The sequence below is a fragment of the Erinaceus europaeus genome, chromosome 8 (genome assembly GCF_950295315.1).
Source record: "Erinaceus europaeus chromosome 8, mEriEur2.1, whole genome shotgun sequence".
Classification (NCBI taxonomy): Eukaryota; Metazoa; Chordata; class Mammalia; order Eulipotyphla; family Erinaceidae; genus Erinaceus; species Erinaceus europaeus.
The window spans coordinates 18,998,171-19,019,773 of NC_080169.1; the positions used below are offsets into that span (position 1 = coordinate 18,998,171).

Genomic DNA, 21,603 nt, shown 5'->3' on the forward strand with positions numbered 1-21,603 from the left:
AAGAAGAAAAAAGAAAAAAGTCAGAGGCCTCTGACCACAATCCAATCAGGTGGGAGCAGTCACAGGTTCTAAATGATACATCAGTTGATCAAGATGTGAGATGAGGGGGAGAAGACTTCAAAATACAGACCTGGAAAGAAGAAACAAAGACAACGATTTAGGATCTTCTTCAAAAATCTCTTCTTACTCTGACACACACACACACACACACACACACACACACACACACACACACACTCCTCTTCAAAAGCATGAGATGAGATGGGAAGTTCATATGGCCCTCAGCACTCTGTTCTTCCTTCCCACTCATGCCTGCCTCTCTGGAATCCCCTGTACTTGCTGACGCCTGCAGGGACCTGGGTGTGGAGCTTTCTCAGCAGGCAGCACACCTGCACACACACCCACACACATTCCTGGAGACAGGTGGCTGGCACTGGGGTGAGTCGCTTCTAAGCAAAGCCAGGCTCAGATTCCACAACCCCCACATGAAGATCACCCCCAAGTCCTCCACAGATCCCAAAAACTCTTAAGCTTTACAGATCACATGTCCTGCTGATATGGCATGATTAGGTCACTCAAAGAAGACCATCTTTCTGCTTCCCTGTGACTCCAGAACCACTCCACAAGGGTGTTCCCAGGATTCTGGCCATGACTTGTCTGGTTTCCTGCTGAGCTGACTTAGTGCTCAGGTCTTTGCAAATGGGGATCTTGCACAAGGGCTGAGGCCAAGAGAAAAGGTCTCCCCAGGGACGCGTGGGTTCATTTTTTAACTCATGCCCAGTAGACAGTACCTTGGGAACAATCCTGGGAGATGACGAGTTCATGAACTTAAGTCTCCTGGAGTATAAGGACACAGGTACTGAGCATATTTAGGACTCATACCGCAGTTTCCACAGGATCCTATAGACAGTTCTCTTTGTTACACACTCAGACCCCCTACCACAGCCCTACTGCAAACTACACTGTATACAACATTCTGTACACACAGTTCACCATCCCCTTACACAACGCCACACTGACAAATCCTAAATTCGCCTGTTCTAACACCCGTGACACATCTCCCCACTCTTCAGAGATACCATTTTTATATCAACACTGCACACAATTATGTTCTCAAGCTACATGCACACGAGTCCCTGCATCCCCCCATCCAAGGGCCTCCAAACCACATCTGCCTGAGCACAAACCACACCCACACAGAGCTCCCCAACAGAACTCCGTGACTCTCTCCCACATCCGTGAAGCCTTCGTTTCTAGCCCCACCAAGCTAAGCTGAACTCGACCTCAGGCTTCCCTGCACCCCCCTTCTCCCTTCCTGCTCCCCAACACCTCCCCACACCCTTAGGCTTCAGGAAACTTTTTAATCAGGTCCCTAAAGGGGAACCCTGTAGTTACCCCAGCCCTTCCTTGCCCACCCCCGACCCCTTCTGAACAACACACCCCCTCTCCCCAGCCGGGTTCCCGCAGGAGAAAGGTCACCGTAGGCAGTCCTCTGCCTGCGTCCTGGGAAAAGGGAGGATGGCAACAACAGCCGTCACCGGAGGAGGGGCGGGGGGTGGGAAAGGTGGAGAGCTGGGGGGCACAGAGGGGTCTCCGTGACTCGCTGAAGGAGCGCAGAGCGGAAGCAGCTCAGGGCTGCGGTGGCAGCGGCATCTGCGAGTCTAGGGCGCGGCTGCGCCCGCGTCTGGGGCGAGTAGAGCTGTCCGTTCAGCACCACCGGCCGCGCCCCACCGCAGCGCCCGCGCCCGGGCTCCCGAGCTGGGGCTCCCGCTCTGCCTCCCGTGGCTGCCCGGCTCGGGGTGTCGTCTCCCCCGGGAGAGGAGCCCGCGGTTCGCCAGGGAGAGGGCGCCTCAGCGAGCTGCGGGGCCACGCAGCCACCTGTGAGCCTCCCGCAACTGCAGGCGGCAGCAGCACCTCCGGCGGGAGAGCAGAGCAGCCGCTCGGCGGACCCGCCCGCGCCGCTCCGCGGGGCGCACACACAGGCGCACACACACTCGCAACAGCGCGCACACGCACAGCCAGTCGGCCGCCGCGGCCGCCGCGATGCTCGCCGGCAGGTCGGGGAAGTTTCCCGCCGGCCTTGGCTGCGGGCCCCGCTGCTCCCAGGTAAGCGCTTCCACAACGCACCGGGTGAGCCCAGCCCGGCAGCTCCACCACCTAAGGCGCGGGGCACGCGGCCCCGTGGCTGCCAGCCAGGCGGGCACAGAGAAACCGGGCAGGGGGCGAGGGGGCTCCAGTCACGAGGGCTGGAAGCAGGGGATGGCAGCCCCCCCCCCCCGCACTCCCTCCCCTAACCTAGGCCGGGCTTCCAGGCTCTGGCGATGTGCTTCCCCGCCCCCGCCCCATTCCCAAAGCCACGCGACCCCCACCCCCAGCTCATCCCAACCCTGCGGGTGCTCATCTCAGTTGGGTCTCGCCTGTCTGCGGCTTGCGGGCGGGGGCGTCTTCTTCGCGGCTCGCCCACGGGCAAGGTCAGCTCGCAGTCCTCCACCCCGGGTGTCTCAGTTCTGGAGGCGCGACCCCCCCCTCTTGCGCCAGTATAAAGCTAAGGACAGGACTCCTGGTGTAGGGACTGGGGGCGCGGCCATGCTACTGGACATATACCTCCCCCCACCCCCACCACCCCGCGCTCCAAGGTTTTTGAGGGGACCGAATCCATAGAATTGCCCACCCTACCCCCTCCCTTTCCCAGTGCCCTTCAGCACTCAGGGACCCTTCTGGAAAGGACTAAGCTCTCCAGGTACAGGGTGGGGAGAATGGAGCGTCCTGCCTCAGTAGCCAGTGGCAGTCCAACGTACTTGTCTCGTCTTGCAGGTGTAGCGCCCCCGCGCGTTGCAGGCGGAGTGGCGACTCCAGCATGACCCGCCAGAGCCTGTGGGACATGTCGGAGGCCAACTTCGTCGAGGACGGAGAGATCCGCATCAACGTGGGCGGCTTCAAGAGGCGTCTGCGCTCGCACACGCTGCTGCGCTTTCCCGAGACGCGTCTGGGTCGCCTGCTGCTCTGCCACTCGCGCGAGGCCATCCTGGAGCTCTGCGACGACTACGACGATGTCCAGAGGGAGTTCTACTTTGACCGCAACCCCGAGCTTTTCCCCTACGTGTTGCATTTCTACCACACTGGCAAATTGCATGTGATGGCGGAGCTGTGCGTCTTCTCCTTCAGCCAGGAGATCGAGTACTGGGGCATCAACGAGTTCTTCATCGACTCCTGTTGCAGCTATAGTTACCACGGCCGCAAAGTGGAACCAGAGCAGGAGAAGTGGGACGAGCAGAGCGACCAAGAGAGCACCACATCCTCCTTCGATGAGATTCTGGCCTTCTACAATGACGCCTCCAAGTTCGACGGTCAGCCGCTGGGCAACTTCCGCAGGCAGCTCTGGCTGGCTCTGGACAATCCTGGCTACTCCGTCCTGAGCAGGGTCTTCAGCGTCCTCTCCATCCTGGTGGTGTTGGGGTCCATTATCACCATGTGCCTCAATAGTTTGCCAGACTTCCAAATCCCTGACAGCCAGGGCAACCCGGGTGAGGACCCCAGGTTCGAAATTGTGGAGCATTTCGGCATTGCTTGGTTCACATTTGAGTTGGTAGCCAGGTTTGCCGTATCTCCTGACTTTCTTAAATTTTTTAAGAATGCCCTTAACCTCATTGATCTCATGTCCATTGTCCCCTTTTACATCACCCTGATTGTAAACCTTGTGGTGGAGAGTACCCCAACTTTGGCCAACTTGGGCAGGGTGGCCCAGGTCCTGAGACTGATGCGAATTTTCCGCATCTTGAAGTTGGCCAGACACTCCACTGGCCTCCGCTCTTTGGGGGCAACCTTGAAATATAGCTACAAAGAGGTAGGACTGCTCTTGCTATACCTCTCCGTGGGGATTTCCATCTTCTCTGTGGTGGCCTACACCATTGAAAAGGAGGAGAATGAGGACCTGGCCACCATCCCTGCTTGCTGGTGGTGGGCCACCGTCAGTATGACCACTGTAGGATATGGAGATGTGGTCCCAGGGACCACAGCAGGGAAGCTGACTGCTTCTGCCTGTATCCTGGCTGGGATTCTAGTGGTGGTACTGCCCATCACCTTAATCTTCAATAAGTTCTCCCACTTTTACCGTCGCCAAAAGCAACTTGAGAGTGCCATGCGCAGCTGTGACTTTGGAGATGGAATGAAGGAAGTCCCATCTGTCAACTTAAGGGACTACTATGCCCATAAAGTAAAATCCCTCATGGTAAGCCTGACGAACATGAGCAGGAGCTCCCCAAGTGAACTAAGTTTAAATGATTCCCTACGTTAAGCAGGAGGACCAGTCATCTTCAACACTTCTTAATTGAGCTGCATCTTGTGCCTCTAGCATAGTCTAGGCACTTTCAGGGGTTACAGCATAAGGAGTATGCCCAGCCTCAAAGGGGAGAGATGCATGGGATGTGCATCCAACTAGGTTGTTTTGCAGTATTTAGAATCCCTTTTAGAGGGTGGTGTGTTTGACACCACGCCTTTGCATCTTTCAACGAAATGACACTCACTGGTCTTTGCATCGTGGACATAAAATGTTCACCTTTCTGCTGGATGAGTACCACCCAGAATGCTATTTTTTTCTGTTAATTGTGTACTCTATTCTAGTGCTTGTGGCCCAGTACTGTCTGTGAGTTGTTTGTGCTCCTGTTTCTGAGGTCGTCATGTGAGTTCTGTACAAAATGCTCCCACAAGCCTGCCCAGTGGAAATCTCTCTATAGGGTCTGTAAGGATATGATGAGACATTGCTTATAGGAATATAAAAGCAAAGTCTCAGTTTTTCATGCATTGTTTTCATTTGGTTTTTAATACCAAAACTAAGAAAGTATGAAGTTAAGTGCAGATGACCGTTGGGCTATTTTCATACATGACCTGTAGTTTTGTGGCTTGCATGGGTGCATCAGTCACCTTTAGGGTGACAGGTGCTGATGTTCATCTTGTACATGTCACACTTTAGAAAATGTCACTCAGTTAAATGTGAAGTAGTGAAGATTGAATTTTTTTTCCCCCTAAGAACAGACAGGGACTTCAGCTAAACATAGGTCAAGTCATGGAATATATGAAGGAGAGTTGGTGCAAGATGACCTTTCATCCCAGGTCAAGCTCTTGACATTCTTCAGGTAACTGTAGAGATGTTTATTTTAGGGTTAGGTTCTTGATACAGACCATTTGACCACACTCTTCTGTGTCGTATATAGTCGCATGTTTTTGAAAAAAATTATTTTTAAGATGTTTAGAAATAAGGTTGTATAGTCTTTCCTTGTTAAGAGGTTCATTGTTGTATTGTCTCCCAGAGGTGAACATTGTTGGGTTCCTGGGAAAGGCAGTAGCTTAGAATTATTCATTGCCTGCTCTGAAAGCTTGTATAATGAGAACCCTTTTTATTTCCAAGCAACATTTTCTTAGATGAGCTTACTTCTGGGATGTGGTATGTTATATATGATGTTCTAATTGCCTAGGAGTCAGTGGAATGGCATGGGACCCTGGTAGTATGGAAATACTAAAAATATAGGTATGTATGAAGGCAGTATGTTTCACCTAGGGTAGAAACATTTATTTCCATTTCAATTACCTGCAGTTGAGAGGAAGGTGGAGAATTAAAGAAAAAAATGTAAATCAGAGAACTTTGCTTTATAAAATGCCATAAATGATTGCAAATTTCTCAAAAAAAAAACTTAATGCTATTCAAAAAACTTCTGTACATCTAAATTTGAACTGAAGGTTGAGAATTTTCTTCCTCTAAAACACATCTCCTCCTCTTCTTCAGTTAACTGCATATAAAATTGTGAAGGGGATCCTGGGTTTGTATGTCAGATACCTACCAGGTAAATAGATTGTTTTCCTCTTGACTTCTGTTTTTTTGTTTTTTTTTTTCTTTGTAAGACTGTAGAAACCAGGGGACTTAGCATGGAATTAGGACACGCTATTTAGCCAAAGCTTGGACCTTTCTTGAAAAGGTCCGTCCATTTTATATCCTAGTTGGGTATAAAGCATACCTCATTGGGGTGTGATGAGTATCATGTCAGAGATTTTGTGTAGTTGTAGGTGTCCTGCTACTATAGTCAGGATGATTTGTTGGACAGATAAGATTCACTTATACCCGTTAGTCCCCAGTTCAAAACTTACCATTAGACTGGAGCCTCAGAGTGGATAGGGAGGCAGCCACCTCCTATGACAAATGTTCTGTTGTCCACATCTGTGTCTCAGATGCACCAGGAAAGGTGAGAGGACTTAGGGGTGTCAAGCCACCAAGGCAGGAAAGAAGAATTTTCTTTCAGAATTTGCACAGGAAGTGAACCCTTGACTTTGGTTTGTGTTTCCAGCACTAGATGGCAGAGGACTTACAAAACTCTCCTTAGTTACACCAAAGGCAGATGAAGGTTCAAACTTGTGAGGACTGTTTGCCAAGACTGAAGGTATCAGGTCACTGAGTGGAGTGTCCATGGCCACTGACTATAATGCTTGTGAAGAGTGAAAACAAGACTGAATAGCTTAGTAATTTTCATGAGTGCTTTTCTAAACAAGCATGTTTTACCACTCCCAAAAGAGATACCCCTAGCGGTTACTCTGCATATGTGAAAGCTGGAAAACTTGACTTTTTAATTTGGTAATGACTTGCATTTATCTGGTGCCTTTCATTGGGGGAAATCCCAAAGTGCTTTAGAGATTGTCTTTTTTTTAATATCTCTTGTATATATACTTGTATAAAGTCTGTTTTTGCCCATCATGGAACTATGGTCACTTCTGAGCGTGAGACTATCCTAATAGTATCATCCAGTTTTTTCCAAGTGGAGATTTCCAATAAAAAAAATAATAACATCCCAGCTGACTTGCCCACTGGAGTTAATTCCCACAAAGGATGGAGACTGAACTGTGACCCAGAGACAAAGAACCTTCCTCTTCCCTCCAACCCCCACTCCCACAATACCACCAAGGCATGAAGTTCACAAGTGTATTCATCTGGACTTGGATTGACCTTGGTAGTAATATCTTATGTAGCAGCTTCTTATAGTCCCTGAAGTAAATCAGAGAGGGTCAGCTTAATTTACTTCTCTGTTTCTGGAGTTGAGACTAAAACTGTGAATTGACCTCTTTGGCGACCAGACTGACCCAAAAACTTCCTTTAGGAGAACACTGTAAAAGCTTCAGCTCACTTACTTTTAACCGTGGGCTTTTAAAAATAAGCTTCACTCCGACCATATGAAGATTGGTTGTTTCTCTTTGTTTATTTATTTGTTTTCGATGCCCTTAGGATGAATGAATAAATGGGCCTGTCTTTACTCACAATCTGTGATAAGCACTTTGAAAGAGTTGGTTGGGAAGTGACACCATGTCTTTATTAGCTATATATAGGTTTGTGTTTGCTGCCAAACCCCCACATTCCCTAGGTTTGCTACAGAGGAGGGGCATGTTGTAATGCCAAGCTGATTTTGTAACTCATAAGGTAGTAATTGGTATTTAATATTTGAATTTGTTCTTTCTACTTATCATAGTGCTCAAATAATTGAACTACCTGCTAGTTCTTGACTCATTTGAAAGAAAATGATCTGTTATGCACTTTGGGATAGCAGTAATCTGTACAGGCTGTGTGTTATCTACTTGAAGGCTTAACTGGTATTTCTTGTATGTTTTAACAGCATGACTTATTACAGAGTTGTAATTTTAAAAATTGAGAACGCTGAATTTGTGATGTCAATTTTAACACTCATTAACACACTACCATGCAAGCATTGGCCCAGGTCCCAATGGGCCATTAGGTCTGGTGGCTGCTTTTAGTCCCTGAGCTTCAACTTGTCAATGACAAGTAACACTGACCCCCTCAGACATCCATTCTCAAAGAACATGCAAATTAAATGGTAAAATTTTGCATCTCTTTAATGCACTTCAGTTACATATGAAGCGGCAAACACAACAAGGGCATTCAAAATTGGAGGTCAAAAACAAACAGAAAACAAAGTTAGAGACCACATTCCCCCCCACCCCCGCCCAGAAAAACTGTACTTTGTACTATTTTAAAGGGAAGGAAAAACTGTTACTTATTCTCTGCTAACATATAAATCTGGAGTTCCCTTTGGAATAGGATCTAGAATCCCCAGCCTACTTTATAGAAAGAATGGTCATTTACTGAGAGCTCTGGAAAAACAGGATTTACCTCTTCTATGCTTTCTTGCTTGGCACATATAGTAGGTCTACTCATTTTAACCCCACCTTCATGTCATTCTTCCTCTTTTATTTAATGTGGTGCTGGGAAATTAACCCAGGGTCTCACAAAATACCTCTGAGCCACTTCCCTGCTTTTTTTTTTTTTTAAATCCTGTTCTCTCTCTCTCTAACCAGAGCACTGTTATGCTCTAGTTTATGATAATATAGGGAATTGAACCTGAGACTTTGGAGCCTCAAGCATAAAAGTTCCTTTGTATAACAATTATGCTATCTACCACTGTCCTACCTCCCCCCCATCCTACACACACACATGCATGCACATGGGGGAAGGGAGGGACATCAAAGCTCTGTTTCACTATCCATGGAAGGCTACCCATTCTCATCCTTGGAACTGCCCATGGTGTTCCCATAGAGAGCAGGGAGCTGACCTCAGACCTACCATCCACAGAAGGTATGTGTTATATGGCTAACCTACCTCCTACATGCCCTTGACTTCCCTTCCATTCTCCTGCTGTCAAAGGACCCTCATCTAACAGTAATTTAGGAACAGGGTAGCAGAAGCATCCTGAACTAATTTAGTGCAAATATTTCTAGGAAAGGCACAGAACCCACCTTCTGCACCTGCTTATCAAATAGTGGCTTGGACTCTGAGTCACTAGAAGTCCACATTCAGTCTGAAAGGAGGTTATTGGGCTACCTGGGCTCTAATTCCAGTACGCCATCTTGGTCTCATCGCTTGGCCTCTCTGAACCTCACATCCTGCTGCTGCAAAACAAGAAGGCAGAAGAGTTAACTCATCCTAAAACTCTGCTCAGTTCTCATCTCAGTGCAGAGAGTTCTTCATGTCCTCTCCATCCTCATTACAGCAGTGATCCTGATAGCCTTAATTTATTTTTAAGCAGCCTTCTATTTTCTTTTAGTTCTTTCTTTGATATCCAACCACAGTATGACAGTTCTGGGGACAAGGACAACACTGGGGCTGGGGTTTGTCCAAGATGAATAGAGTTTGGAAATCAACATGTGTTTCCTGTGGAGCTTTAAGCTTTTTACAGCAAACCCAAATTCCTGCTTTTATAAATCATTAGGCAGAGGGGAAAATGCCACTTATCCCATTAGGTTTCAGGTCTATCTCTTTGCTACTTAGACTTTTTTTTTGTCTTTTTTAAGTCTTGCAGACCACTCACTCTGTTGTCTTGGGGGTGTTGGGTCCCATCTGGCTCCCTTAAGTGGACCAAGGAAGGCTGTCTCCCACACAATACATTCATCCCACAGAGGAGGTGCACCTGCAAGGTGCTCATTGGCATGGCCTGGAAAGGCTGTGTTGACTTGTGTTAACTTTACCCCATCTCCTGGAAGCTGAGGAAGACAGCATGCGTGGGACCCATGTTCCATCCCAGGAAGGCACTTGAGGTCAACACATCCCCACCAAAGTGGAGTGGAGTGTCTCCTCCCTCCAGCAGGGGTAAAAATGGCTGTTTGGGGCTATTTTGGAGCCAGGACGCCTTGTATCTTCAAAGGAAAAACACCTCCTTCTGAGAAGTGAACTTAAATTCCACACTCAAACGGTTGTTATCTTTTCTTATTTTTAGAACTTTTAACTGGCTCTTCTTTCTCTGACCATTACACCCAATGGCTGCCGAGCACCTGAAAATCAGCTGCAGCCTTTTACTTCTGTGACCTCGGTTGTCAATCTCATTGTCCTCTGGGGTCTCCAAAGCAAATGTCTGAAGGCAATTAAGTGGATCCTTCCAGAGGAGAGATGCAAAGGAGGCCTCCAAGATGTGTCTGAGGCAGGTACCTCAAAGGAACAGGGGAAGGTGGTCCCATGGGTGTTACAAGTTCTTGCAGAAGGAAGAGAGCAAGGAACAGAAAGGAGCCAAATTTCCTTTTTATAAATAATAAAAAAATTTAAATAGGAGCCAGATAAAAGAGGAGAGATCAAAGTGAGTAGAGGGGGCTGGGCAGTAGTGAAGTGGGTTATGTGCACTTGGCGCAAAGTGCTAGGACCGGCATAAGAATCTTAGTTCAAGCCCCAGGTTCCTCACCTGCAGGGAGGGGGATTGCTTCACAAGTGGTGAAGCGAGTCTGCAAGTGTCTATCTTTCTCTCCCCCTCCGTCTTCCCCTCCTCTCTGTCCTATCCAACAACAATGACAGCAATAACAACAACAATAATAACAGCAATAACGATAAACAACAAGGGCAACAAAAGGGGAAAAAAGAATAGTGGATTCATAGTGCAGGCACAGAGCCCCAGTAATAACCCTGGAGGAAAAAAAAAAAAGCAAGTAGAGAAGGCAAGTGAATTAAAAAAGGCGGGGGAAGGAAGGAAAGGACGAGAGTAGGAACTCAGAGTAGATAAGAGTTTGGTTACATTTAGCAAGTCATTTTAGGGATTTCATCGAATTCGCTTTATTTTTATTTTGCTTTATTTTATTCCTGTCACTAGGGTTATCATTAGGGCTTGGTGCCTGAATGACAGCTCTTCTTTTCTGACACAGAGAAATGGAGACGCAAGGGTCAAGGAGAGAGAGGGAGACAGGCATGTGCAGCACTGTTCCATTGTTTGTGGAGCTTCTCTCCTGCGGATAGGGGCCTGGGACTTGAACCTGGCTCCTCACAATTAGTAATACCTATATTCTTCTGGGTGCGTCGCTACCTGGTCCCTGAATCTGCTTTATTTACAGACCACCAAGTATGCTCTGAGCCATGAGAGGTTTCCTGAGAGGTAGCTTTCTGGAGTCAATGCCCCCAGCCCCAACTTCCCCATAGGAGTTCACAGTCTGGTAAAATAGAGATGTAGAAACCACCAGCAGATGAAGAGGGTAGTAAAGTTAGAAGAAATGGAGAGAAGGGCCAATGTTTTCCTTTATTTATTTATTTTTCTGTCAGGGCTTTCACTGGGACATAGAAAAGAGACAGAAAAGAGAGAAGCCACAGCATTGCTTCCCTGCTTATTAAGTTTTTCCTTTGCACGGTGTTCTCATGTGGTAACCAGGGCTCAAACACAGGTCTTTGGGAATGGTAGGTGTTTACTCTACCAAAGGAGCTAAACTCAGCTCCCTCAATGTTTTCTCTCAAAGTTGGGGCTTCTGGGCTGCAAACAGACAGGATACAAGGTATTGGTTATAGTTGGGAGTGGAAGTCAGAGATGAAGAGACGATGAAGGGGAAATCTTGACAAGGTCCCACTCAAGCAAAGGCCAGGAGGTACATGTAGATTGGTTTGTGTGAGACATAAGCAAGCAGTGAAATCAAAAAGAAGGATGGCACAAAAACTGTATAGAGAAAAGACATGGAAAGTACTAGAAAGTCATTCTTTCGTCTTTGGAGTGGAACATCCTAACCTCACTTCATCCTGAAAGAGACAGATGCTGTCAGAACGTGACTCTGGCACCAGCTTGAAGATGTGGGTAAGGCCCAGAGGACATCCTCAAGGTCATTGCCATGTGCAGGGAAGATGCAAAGGAAGTGGACTGGAAAGCACAATGCAAACTGGTGGCCACAGGTCAGCTGTATAAGATGTTATAAGCGACTGGGCGTTGGGATGAGGGAGAGGAAGGCCTAGGATGACTTTTGGCTTTCTGGCTTGGTGGGTAATTGGGTGTATGGTGGTCACCAAGAGAGACAGGGAATTCCTTGATCCTTCTCTAGTGTTGAGGTACATTGTCTGAGTGCTGGGGGTGAGGGGGCACACTGAGGGGATGTACGGAGAAGAGCCCGAGACTCCAGTCATCAACAGAAAAATTCAAGTTGAGACCCAAGGAAGGCGCTGAGGATGCTTAGAGGAAAAGATATGAAAGGAGGAACCCCATGGAAGCTAAAGCCTCGGAGTTACTATCCAGCAGCTGCTATTCCAGGGTGGGCTCTGCAGAGCATCCTCCCAGCCCCTAGCCCCCACCCCATCCATTTCCTTATTTTATCTCTGTGATTGGCTTTCATTCCTGCTGCTTTCTCCAAACTGCTCCTCTAAAACTGAATCCAGTGGGCTTTGCTCAAACTCCCTCTAGGTCCTCAACAGCACAGAGAAATATCTCAGGGTTCTTGCAGTCCATCTTCTCTGACTGCTAGATCTGGTACTTTGCTAGACCTCTTGTGGGCTCTGCCTCTCCTATCCTCACTGGATCTTTCTCCAAATCCTGACCTCTTCATCAAGCAGCCACCCCCATCCCTGAGTGCAGCCTGTAGCCCACTGGTATGCAAAGGACTACTGTTTCCTCCTGACTGACTCTGATCAGCCCTGAAGCCCAGGCACGTCACTCTGTGCATTTGGAATTCCCATCTAAACCTTGACCACTCACCTTCATTTCAAATTACTCTTGCTCCTGCCTTCTTCCCAACTTCTGTTAAAGGAAGCCCAGTGTTCTCAGTCACCTAGGGTGAAATTTCAGTCTTCTTGGATGTCACTTATTTATTGCTCTACTTAAGCCTAGCAATCATTCTTCACTACTGACTGATAACCTAGTCCCATATCAGATGTCAGGAACAGAAATTTAAAGGGTACTTAAAGCAATAGAGATTTAAAGGGCATTTAATCACTATCAGAGTCGTCGTCGGGGAGCATTTGTATTCAATATTTTTAATACTAACTTTTTAAAGTTTTTATTTTTTATCATCACAAGGGTTATCATTGGGCCTTGGTGCCTGCACAACAAATCTACCTCCCCAACAAATCTACCTCCCCTGGTGGCTATAATTTTTTTTTTTGCATAAAGGCTGAGAGAAATTGAAAAGAAAGGAGGAAATGGGAGGGAGAGATAAAGAGAGACCCCCTAAAACACTTACTCACTACTAGTGAAGCTTTTCCCTGTAGGTAGGGAGTGGGGGCTTGAATCAGGTCATTGAACTTAGTGACCTTTGTGCTCAACTGCATGGGCCACCACTAAGCCTTGATTGATTGCAGTTTTTTGGTTGACTCAGAGCATTTTACTTCTCTGAGTCACTTACTTTTTCGGTTAAAGAAGCAAGGCTGGAGGGAGGTGGGGACGAAGAGGTGCCATGGCTCTGAACATTTCCTTTGATACTACAGAAGGTCCCACGTGGTGCCGAGACTTGACCCTGGGCCATGTGCTTGGCAATGCTTGTCCCCTGTCCACTGAGATTTTAGCCCAGAGAGCTTTTAATAACGTGAATTTGGGAAGAATCACTTCTTCTTTAAAATCAGCTCTCTCAGGAGTTGGACCCAGGAATTTGCATGACAAGAAAGTGCCCAGAAGAATTTGATGCATGTGGTTTTTAGGCCACTCTTGAAGAAATACCACTCCAGAAATACCACTTGCAGGCCTTAGTCCTTCTTTTTGCTGCCCCATCCCCACACCATGGGGCACCAGGTATTCCTTATTTTTTAATTTTTAAAAAATATTTATTTTTGGGAGTCAGGCTGTAGCTCAGCGGGTTAAGCGCAGGTGGCGCAAAGCACAAGGACTGGCATAAGGATCCCGGTTCGAACCCCGGCTCCCCACCTGCAGGGGAGTCGCTTCACAGGCAGTGAAGCAGGTCTGCAGGTGTCTATCTTTCTCTCCCCCCTCTCTGTCTTCCCCTCCTCTCCCCATTTCTCTCTGTCCTATCCAACAACGACAACAACAATAATAACTACAACAATAAAACAAGGGCAACAAAAGGGAATAAATAAAATAAATACTAAAAAAAAATTAAAAATATATATATTTATTGACTTATTCCCTTTTGTTTCCCTTGTTATTTTTTATTGTTGTAGTTATTGATGTCGTCGTTGTTGGATAGGACAGAGAGAAATGGAGAGAGGAGGGGAAGACAGAGAGTGGGAGAGAAAGATAAACACCTGAAGACCTGCTTCACTGCTTGTGAAGTGACTCCCCTGCAGGTGGGGAGCCGGGGGCTCGAACTGGGATCCAAACATCAGTCCTTGCACTTTGTGCCACTTGCGCTTAACCCACTGTGTTACCACCTTACTCCCAAAGGCACCAGGTATTTCTAAAACTTTCTTCACTTCCTCTTTGGTCCCTTTGTATGCATCCTAAAGACTCTCACCTACTACATACAGTCCTTGTTAACTCATAGTTGGATAATTTCAGAGAGAATCAAGTTTAGACCCCCCCCAACACTTCCCAATCCAAATCCATCTTTGTTTGCAAGCCCCTACCAAGGTCACCTTTCCCCCTTCCTTTGTCATAGACTTTCTGGTAACTTCTTCCATTGCTGTGGGTGTTTCTGTTGAATACAACCATTAGTGGGAAGTGTCACAGCAGAAGAAGTGAAAAATCAGCATGTGCTCAGGTAGGTTCTGAGAGAAAAGCATGTACATGGGAAAGAGTTGCCTCAGTGAGGGGACAGACAGGGGAGAATTGTAAACAAGGCGACAGTCCAGAGGGCTTGTGCTGGGTGACTGGGCTCACCACCAGTCCATGGCGTTCACTTTCAGTCCTGGACTAATAGGTTCCAAAAAGAAAAATGACCTGTCTGGCACTGCAAGTCCCTGGACATCCCCAGAATGTGGTTTGTGGCAGGCAGATTTTGGTGTGTGTGTGTGTGTGTGTGTGTGTGTGTACGTATGGTATGGAGGAAATAGAATTGGAGTTCTCAGGGAGGTTTTTTCCACTCCAAAATCTTTTTGTTACCTACACTTCCAGAAATTGTTTTTTTAATAAAGAATTCTGAGCTATTTCCAGACCTACTATGAAAAGAACCAAGGTGTTATCAGTCAGACACAATTTCCTAAGAGCAGAGCTGGCATGACTAGCGTTTGATCTGTCAGCTGCCTATTGATTTCTCTACCAGACTTCATGAGTTTGTATAGACTGGATACTACCAGGGGCAGTTGCATTATAACCCACTGTGTTTGGGGTCTGCTCCCACAAAGGCCACCACCATGGTGATGTGGCCTGTATTTTTTTTTTTTTTTTGTGGAACCTGTGGGAGGAGGGGAGAGCAAACTGTAAGACCAGAGTGTCCCTGGATTTTCCCAGGGCTTGCTAAGAAGCCAGGCAAGCTTTTCTTTCTTTATTATAACCAGAGCACAAAGTCTGTGGTGTAAACCCCAGTACCAGTTTTCTTTAAAAAAAAAAGTCATGTATTTATAACAGAGAGAGAGAGAGAGAGAGAGAGAGAGAGAGAGACACCAGAGCATCACTCTGGCATATGCCACACCTGGGATCAGAAGCTAATGCTTGAGAACTCAATGATTTCTTCATTCCTCTACCTCCCAGGCTGCCCCAACAGTTTTCTGTTTGCTTCTCCTCAGTGTGAGATTTGAGGACTGCTTTTGGAATGATATGCCATTTGGAAAACCTCAGAAGTAAATCTAGGTTCTTTCTCATAATGGATGAAGTTACTCACTTTTATTCTGCTCCAGAACCTGAGATCTTGTGACTTGAGGCATTTATCTTCCTATGTAATTTGCTAATTTAAAACATGAGATTAAAAAAGTCCTCTAACAGTAAATTAAAAAACAAAATAAAAATGTTCCAGTCATAGCAAAATATTCGACTGACCTTCACATAGACCTGAGTTACTCTGCCTTGTCAGAGCAGGGAAATGGTTGCTGAAGTCTTGGAGCCTGCGGATTATTCTGTCTTCACTCTCAGGGACTCATTTGTGCTGACACATGAAGAATAAGCTTGATGCCTGCAAACTGGGATGTGCAGATACCACATATGCAGAGACTGAAGTGCCAGGGTCAGTAAACAAGGCTGGGAGGGGGTCCAAGAAGCAGAATTAAATCAACCAAGAGCCAGCTTTTACTGGGTACCAAGCCATTTGTCAAGTGCATTCCTTTGTGAGTGTGCTGCTGGTGAAAAGGCACTTTCAGTTGGCCCTCAGGAGGACGTTTTGCGTGCCACTCAGGTGTGTATACATGAATATGTATGTGTGTGCATGTTTACCTGTGTGAGAATGTTCAGATAGACAATGTGTGGATGGGGTCTCTATTTGTGTCTTTGCATGTATGTGCCCTCTGTGTTTGAGTGTGTTTGTAGGTATCTACAATCTCTGTGAGTCTTGTTATATGTCTCTATATATGTATCTCTGTGTGCATCTGTTTGCTTACGTGTCTGTATTAATCTGTGTACACACATACACTGTGTACAGACACACAATAACTGCTCTCCAGGTTGCCACTACTAGATGGCCCTTCCACGAATAGTCTTTCTTTGTAACCCCTCCCTCAAAATTTAAAGTTTATTGTTCCAACATCAAAATCTTTCTGCTGAGTCTCACATCACCCAGCGCCTTTCTTTCTTGGTTCTCACTGTAACTATACATTTTGTTATTTCTATTGTCACTTGGGCTTCACTACTCTAGGTTTTTCAGACAAAGAGAGAGAGAGAGAAGTGGAGTGAGACGGGGGAAGATATCACAGCACAGAAGCTTCCTCTAATGCAGTGGAGGCCACGCTCGAATCTGGGCCTCGCACATGATAAAGCAGTTTCACTGGTCCTATAATTTGACATTTTTGCTTACTGAGTGATGTTTAGCTCCCTAACTACTGAGGTCCCAAGGGACTCGAATAGATCTGCTGCTTAATTAGGGGTTTATCCTCCCATACTAGAGACTTGTGACTGAAAGGCACCACCACCAAGATTGAAAGGAGCAACCCACTGATCTTGCATATTTCTGAATGAGCTAAGGAACTGAAAAGGGCAGCCAAGCTACCCCACTGCGTAATGACTAATGCATGACCCAGTTTATCCATGGATAATGTCAAAACACATGGCTCTATAAGCATCCTGTTTCTCTGAGGTGGGTCCTTGTGGTCAGGCTTTAGAGCTAAGGGAACCCCACTGCAGGGGTAACAGATGCCACCGAGCTAGACTGAAGGGCAGTTTTAATAGCAATGCGGCATTAATGATCCCTTGGCAATGATCACACTCTAAATCTATGTTCTTCATCTAAATACATCCTCTGGGCTGGCTCTGCAGAATGTGTATGCACACACATACTGCCAGGCTAGCCTGAGGGTGTTTCTTCCCGGGCATGTGCTCTCTGGATTGGAGAGAACTCCACTGGAGCCAACCTAGGTTGCTGCGTGGGAGAGGGATTGGGGATCAGGAACTCGTGTCCTTTCGTCTCGGGAGAGAGACTCTGGGACTCACGGAGCGGGAACACAATGCAATGCTGCCTTTATTGATCTGCCTTTATATCTTCTGAAGCAGGAGTGGCAGGTCAGAAAAGGAAGTGGGTAGGATAGGGGGTGGGGAAAAGGAAAGAGCATGAAAGTAGTTCTATCTAACCAGTGGGGATTAAACCAATGCCCTGCATACAGGTCAGGTCTCAGGCAAAACAGTGATTATGTAAAGAGACCACAGCAATGCAGTGGAGCAGGGGGGAGCTGGCATCATGTCCAACACCATACCACAGCAGTTCAGAAGCTGGAATGGGAATGAAGCAGGGCTGACATGGTTCTGCTCTAGCCTGCAGAGAAGAGGTGACATCTAAGCTAGGCCATTCAGTGTGAGGAAGGGCGTCAGAGGGATGAGTATGCCTGGGGAGCAAGATCTGGAAGGGACAGAACCAAGTTTCCCTGGGCTGGGAGAGAAGGAAGGGGACTGAGGAAAGTGGGCAGGAGTCTGCTGAGGGTCCCGTGAAGAGATGCATTAATGGTGAGACCCTGGGGAGAGCCACAGAAATCTAGACCAGGCACATAGGAGGCCATACTCACAAACTTTAAGAACCCTAAGCATAATTATATACCCTTGTCACAAAAATAAAATAAAAATCAAACCTTAGAGGGTGAACTCAGAGAATCACATTGTGCTGTGTTGGTGGGCCTTGGTAGGTCATTGACCTATGAACTAAGTCCCCACTGGGGGAAGGGGGTGGGTATCCAGTGGGGCTTCATCTGGGCTTGAGCTTTGCAAGAAAAGCCTCTGACTGTCTTCAGGGGGTAACTTCTGCTGTACCCTCTGCCCCTGGCCCACTTCCTGCAGGGTCTCAGCTATAGTAGAGCCCTTTCTGATAGTGGGGGAGACTTCCGTAAGGAAGGGGAGAGGTCACTTTTTTTATGATTGATGATATTTTAAAGAAACCACTGCCTTTTTTTCTTTCTTTCTTTTTTCTTTTTCTTTATTTGGTAGAAGAGTGAGAAATCATGAAAAGATAAGGAGATAGAGAGGAAGAGAGAAAGAGAGACTATTGTAATATTTATTTCACTCCTTCAAGCCCTCCCCCCACACACAGATGGGGAAGGAGGTTTGAACCCAGGTCCTTTTTCATGGTAACATGTGGGCTGAACTAGATGCACCACTGCCCACCCCCCTCATACAGATTTCCAAAACATCTACCACAGAAGTATAGGAACAAAAAGAAACTGTTTCAAAGCTAAAGCTTTTTGCTTCTTGGGATCAACTATGATTGTGATTTCCTGTCTTGTGGCCTCTTCCTTTAAGCACAAGTCCTATGGTGTGGCGGCTTTACATACCCCACCCCCACCCCCAGGCTTTGGCTTCTGTTACTGTAACATTAATATGACTCTTTTACCTCCCAGGAGATAGATTGCAGTCATTGCGTTGGGCCCAAACAGATAACTCAGATCTCCACCTCTCTATATCTTAAAATATTTTATTTTATTTTATTCATTTAAAAAGAGACAGAAATTGAAAGGAAGGGAGAGAGGAAAAGAGAAAGAGAGAGAAAGATGCTTGCAGCATTGTTTCACCACTCATGAAGCTTCCCCTTTCTGCAGATGGAGACTGGGGGTTTGAACCTAGGTCTTTCAGCATTATAACATGTGCTTTCTACTAGATGCACTACTGCCTGGCCTCTAGATCAAGATTCTTAGTTTCTTCAAAATCTCTTTTCCATGTAACCTACTACTTTCACCAGCTATAGGGACTAAGAAAGTAGACATTTTGGAGTGGCTGATATTCACATCACAATCATAGCTAAGAAAGATGACCCTGCTGGCCCTTAAGTGCACCCTGTATCTGTCTCCGCCCCATGCAAGCAGTTGCCTGAGTTTTGAGATAATTAGAACTTTATTGACTTTTCTTCATATTCCTGCCACCAAAGTTTCTATCCCAAGATAATTTGCTTCATATTGAAGAGTCAGGTAATCAGTAGGAATCTGTGTTTAGAAAGTATCGTCACTGTCATTTTTTAAAAGGTATTTTCCTTTTAATTTATTTTTTTCCATCACTGCTACTTAAAAGATAAGAGATTCTTTGGTTCATACTCCCAGAGGGGGTAAATGTTAGGGGAAGATGACCAGAGGGTTCTGGACCTCAATTCCACCAGGTCCCAAAACAGTTGTCACCAGGAATCTGTTTTTATACTACCACTAAAAGGGAAGTGAATCTGGAAAACACCAGAGAAAGCCAAGTGGTGTTTTGCTTATCTGAAAGAGAAGAGAAAAAAGGGAGGACTCTTGGAAGTAGAAATAGGTATAGGTGTGACTAAGAAAGGAACTGAAGGCAGGACCATATTAAAAAAATGGGCGATAGATAGATAGATAAAGATATAGATATTGAGAGATAGATGGACATAAAGTCAAACTATATCTGTGACCTTGAGAGAACTATTGGACTTTCCACTGAAGGGGATGGGGAACACACACTAAAAAAGCTAAAACAGGGAGTTGGGCGGTAGCGCAGCAGGTTAAGCGCAGGTGGCACAAAGCGCAAGGATCCCGGTTCATTAGAGCCCCCGGCTCCCCACCTGCAGAGGAGTCGCTTCACAAGCAGTGAAGCAGGTCTGCAGGTGTCTTTCTCTCTCCCTCCTCTCTCCATTTCTCTCTGTCCTATCCAACAACAACAACATCAATAATAACTACAACAAAAGGGAATAAATAAATAAATATTTTTTTAAAAAGTTAAAACATTTAAAAAGAAGAGAGTTTGGGGGGTTGGGCAGTGATGCACCCATTAAGTACACACAGTACCATGCGCAAGGGTCTGGGTTCAACCTCCCGCCCGCTTCCCACCTGCAGTGGGACACTTCATGAGCAGTGAGGCAGGTCTACAGGTGTCTGAATTTCTTTCTCCCTCTCTATCTCACTCTTCTTCTCTTCTTTGTGTCCGATTGAATAAAAAAGAGAAAAAAGTGGCTTCCAAGCCCCAGTGATAAGCCTGGTGGCAAAAAAGACTTTTCCCTTTTCCACAACAACACAAATACACAAATACACAACAACATAACTACACAACAACACAACTACACAACAACTACACAACAACACAACACTACACGACAACACAACTACACAACTACGCTACACAACTACACAAAAACACTACACGACAACACAACTACACAACAAAACAACAAAACAACTACAGAACACAAATACACAACAACAGAACTACACAACAACACAAGTACACACCACAACTACACAACATAACTACACAACAACACAACTATACAACTACACAACACAAATACACAAGTACACAACAAAAGTACAGAAGTACACAAGTACACAACAACACAACTACACAACACAAATACACAACTACACAACACCACAACTACACACTATACAACAACACAACTATACAATTACACAACACAACAACACAACTACACAACACTACACAACAACAAAACAATACAACTATACAACTACACAACACTATACAACAACATAACTACACAACACTATGTTTCCCCTTCATCTAATCTTTTTCATTTGTTCTTAATTTAGTGACTTTGTTATATTTTATGTCTCTTCCCTTATAAGCTGCTTCAATTAAAGGTGGAAAATGCTAAGGCTTTTGAGAAGAGAACTGTTGACAAAAAGAATGTAAGTTTTCACTTAAGACAGTTAAGTGACTTGAGGAGCTGAATGTCAGTCTGTTTCCTTACAAACTACTGGTATCCTTCTGGCCCCTTTGCCCCAACACCCAACTTCAGCATACTTCAGGGTTTTTGATTTTTTGTTTGTTTGTTTTGTTTTTTAAGGTACTTATAAATAATAGCAATTTGTACAGCTAAGTGTGACTGGTAGATAGATATAGACCCCAGGGAAACAGGTCAGATATCACTTTGCATTAATGCATCTAGACAACATTCAGCGGGTTTGGGAAAACAAAAACAAAGCTGACCATATGCTTTTATGGCCTTCTAAATGGCAAGATTAGAGAGAACAAGCATGACAAATGGTTGTCAACACACCTTCGCTGAAAGCTTACATTGTGTAAGAAGCTTAGACACTGTATACCAGATATGCCCTTTGTGCTTCCTGGTTTCTCTCTCTCTGCTTTGCCCTGCCTGCACTTCCTCTCCTATCTTCCCGCCCTCAAGGCTGGTTCCAGCACCCTTTCTGGGAAGCCTCTGCAGCTTCTACCTCACAGGGTTTGGTCAGGACAGGTATTGTTACTCTCTTCACATGGCTCGTCTATGCCTCCCCTGGAGCAGACTGGAAGCACTCACTCTTGGGCAGGATCCATGTCACCTCCACTTCTGTCTCCTTACACTTAACATGGAAGCTGTGACAAGTTAAGAAGCACTTTGTAGTCTATT

The 21,603-nt window shown here is 46.0% G+C and overlaps 1 protein-coding gene across 1 annotated transcript; it reads left to right on the top strand.

The window, feature by feature from the left end:
- Positions 1-1,586: 1,586 nt before the first annotated feature.
- On the top strand, positions 1,587-4,664 carry KCNS2 (potassium voltage-gated channel modifier subfamily S member 2). The gene is made up of 2 exons (XM_007532340.2): positions 1,587-2,106; positions 2,815-4,664. Exon 2 carries the CDS (start codon positions 2,858-2,860, stop codon positions 4,292-4,294), a length of 1,437 nt encoding a protein of 478 aa, XP_007532402.1. The 5' UTR covers positions 1,587-2,106; positions 2,815-2,857; the 3' UTR covers positions 4,295-4,664.
- The last annotated feature ends 16,939 nt before the right edge of the window (positions 4,665-21,603 follow it).

What these genes read in the sequence shown, in the direction of transcription:
- KCNS2 (XM_007532340.2), top strand. Translation starts at nt 2,858, where the DNA reads ATGACCCGCCAGAGCCTGTGGGACATGTCGGAGGCCAACTTCGTCGAG.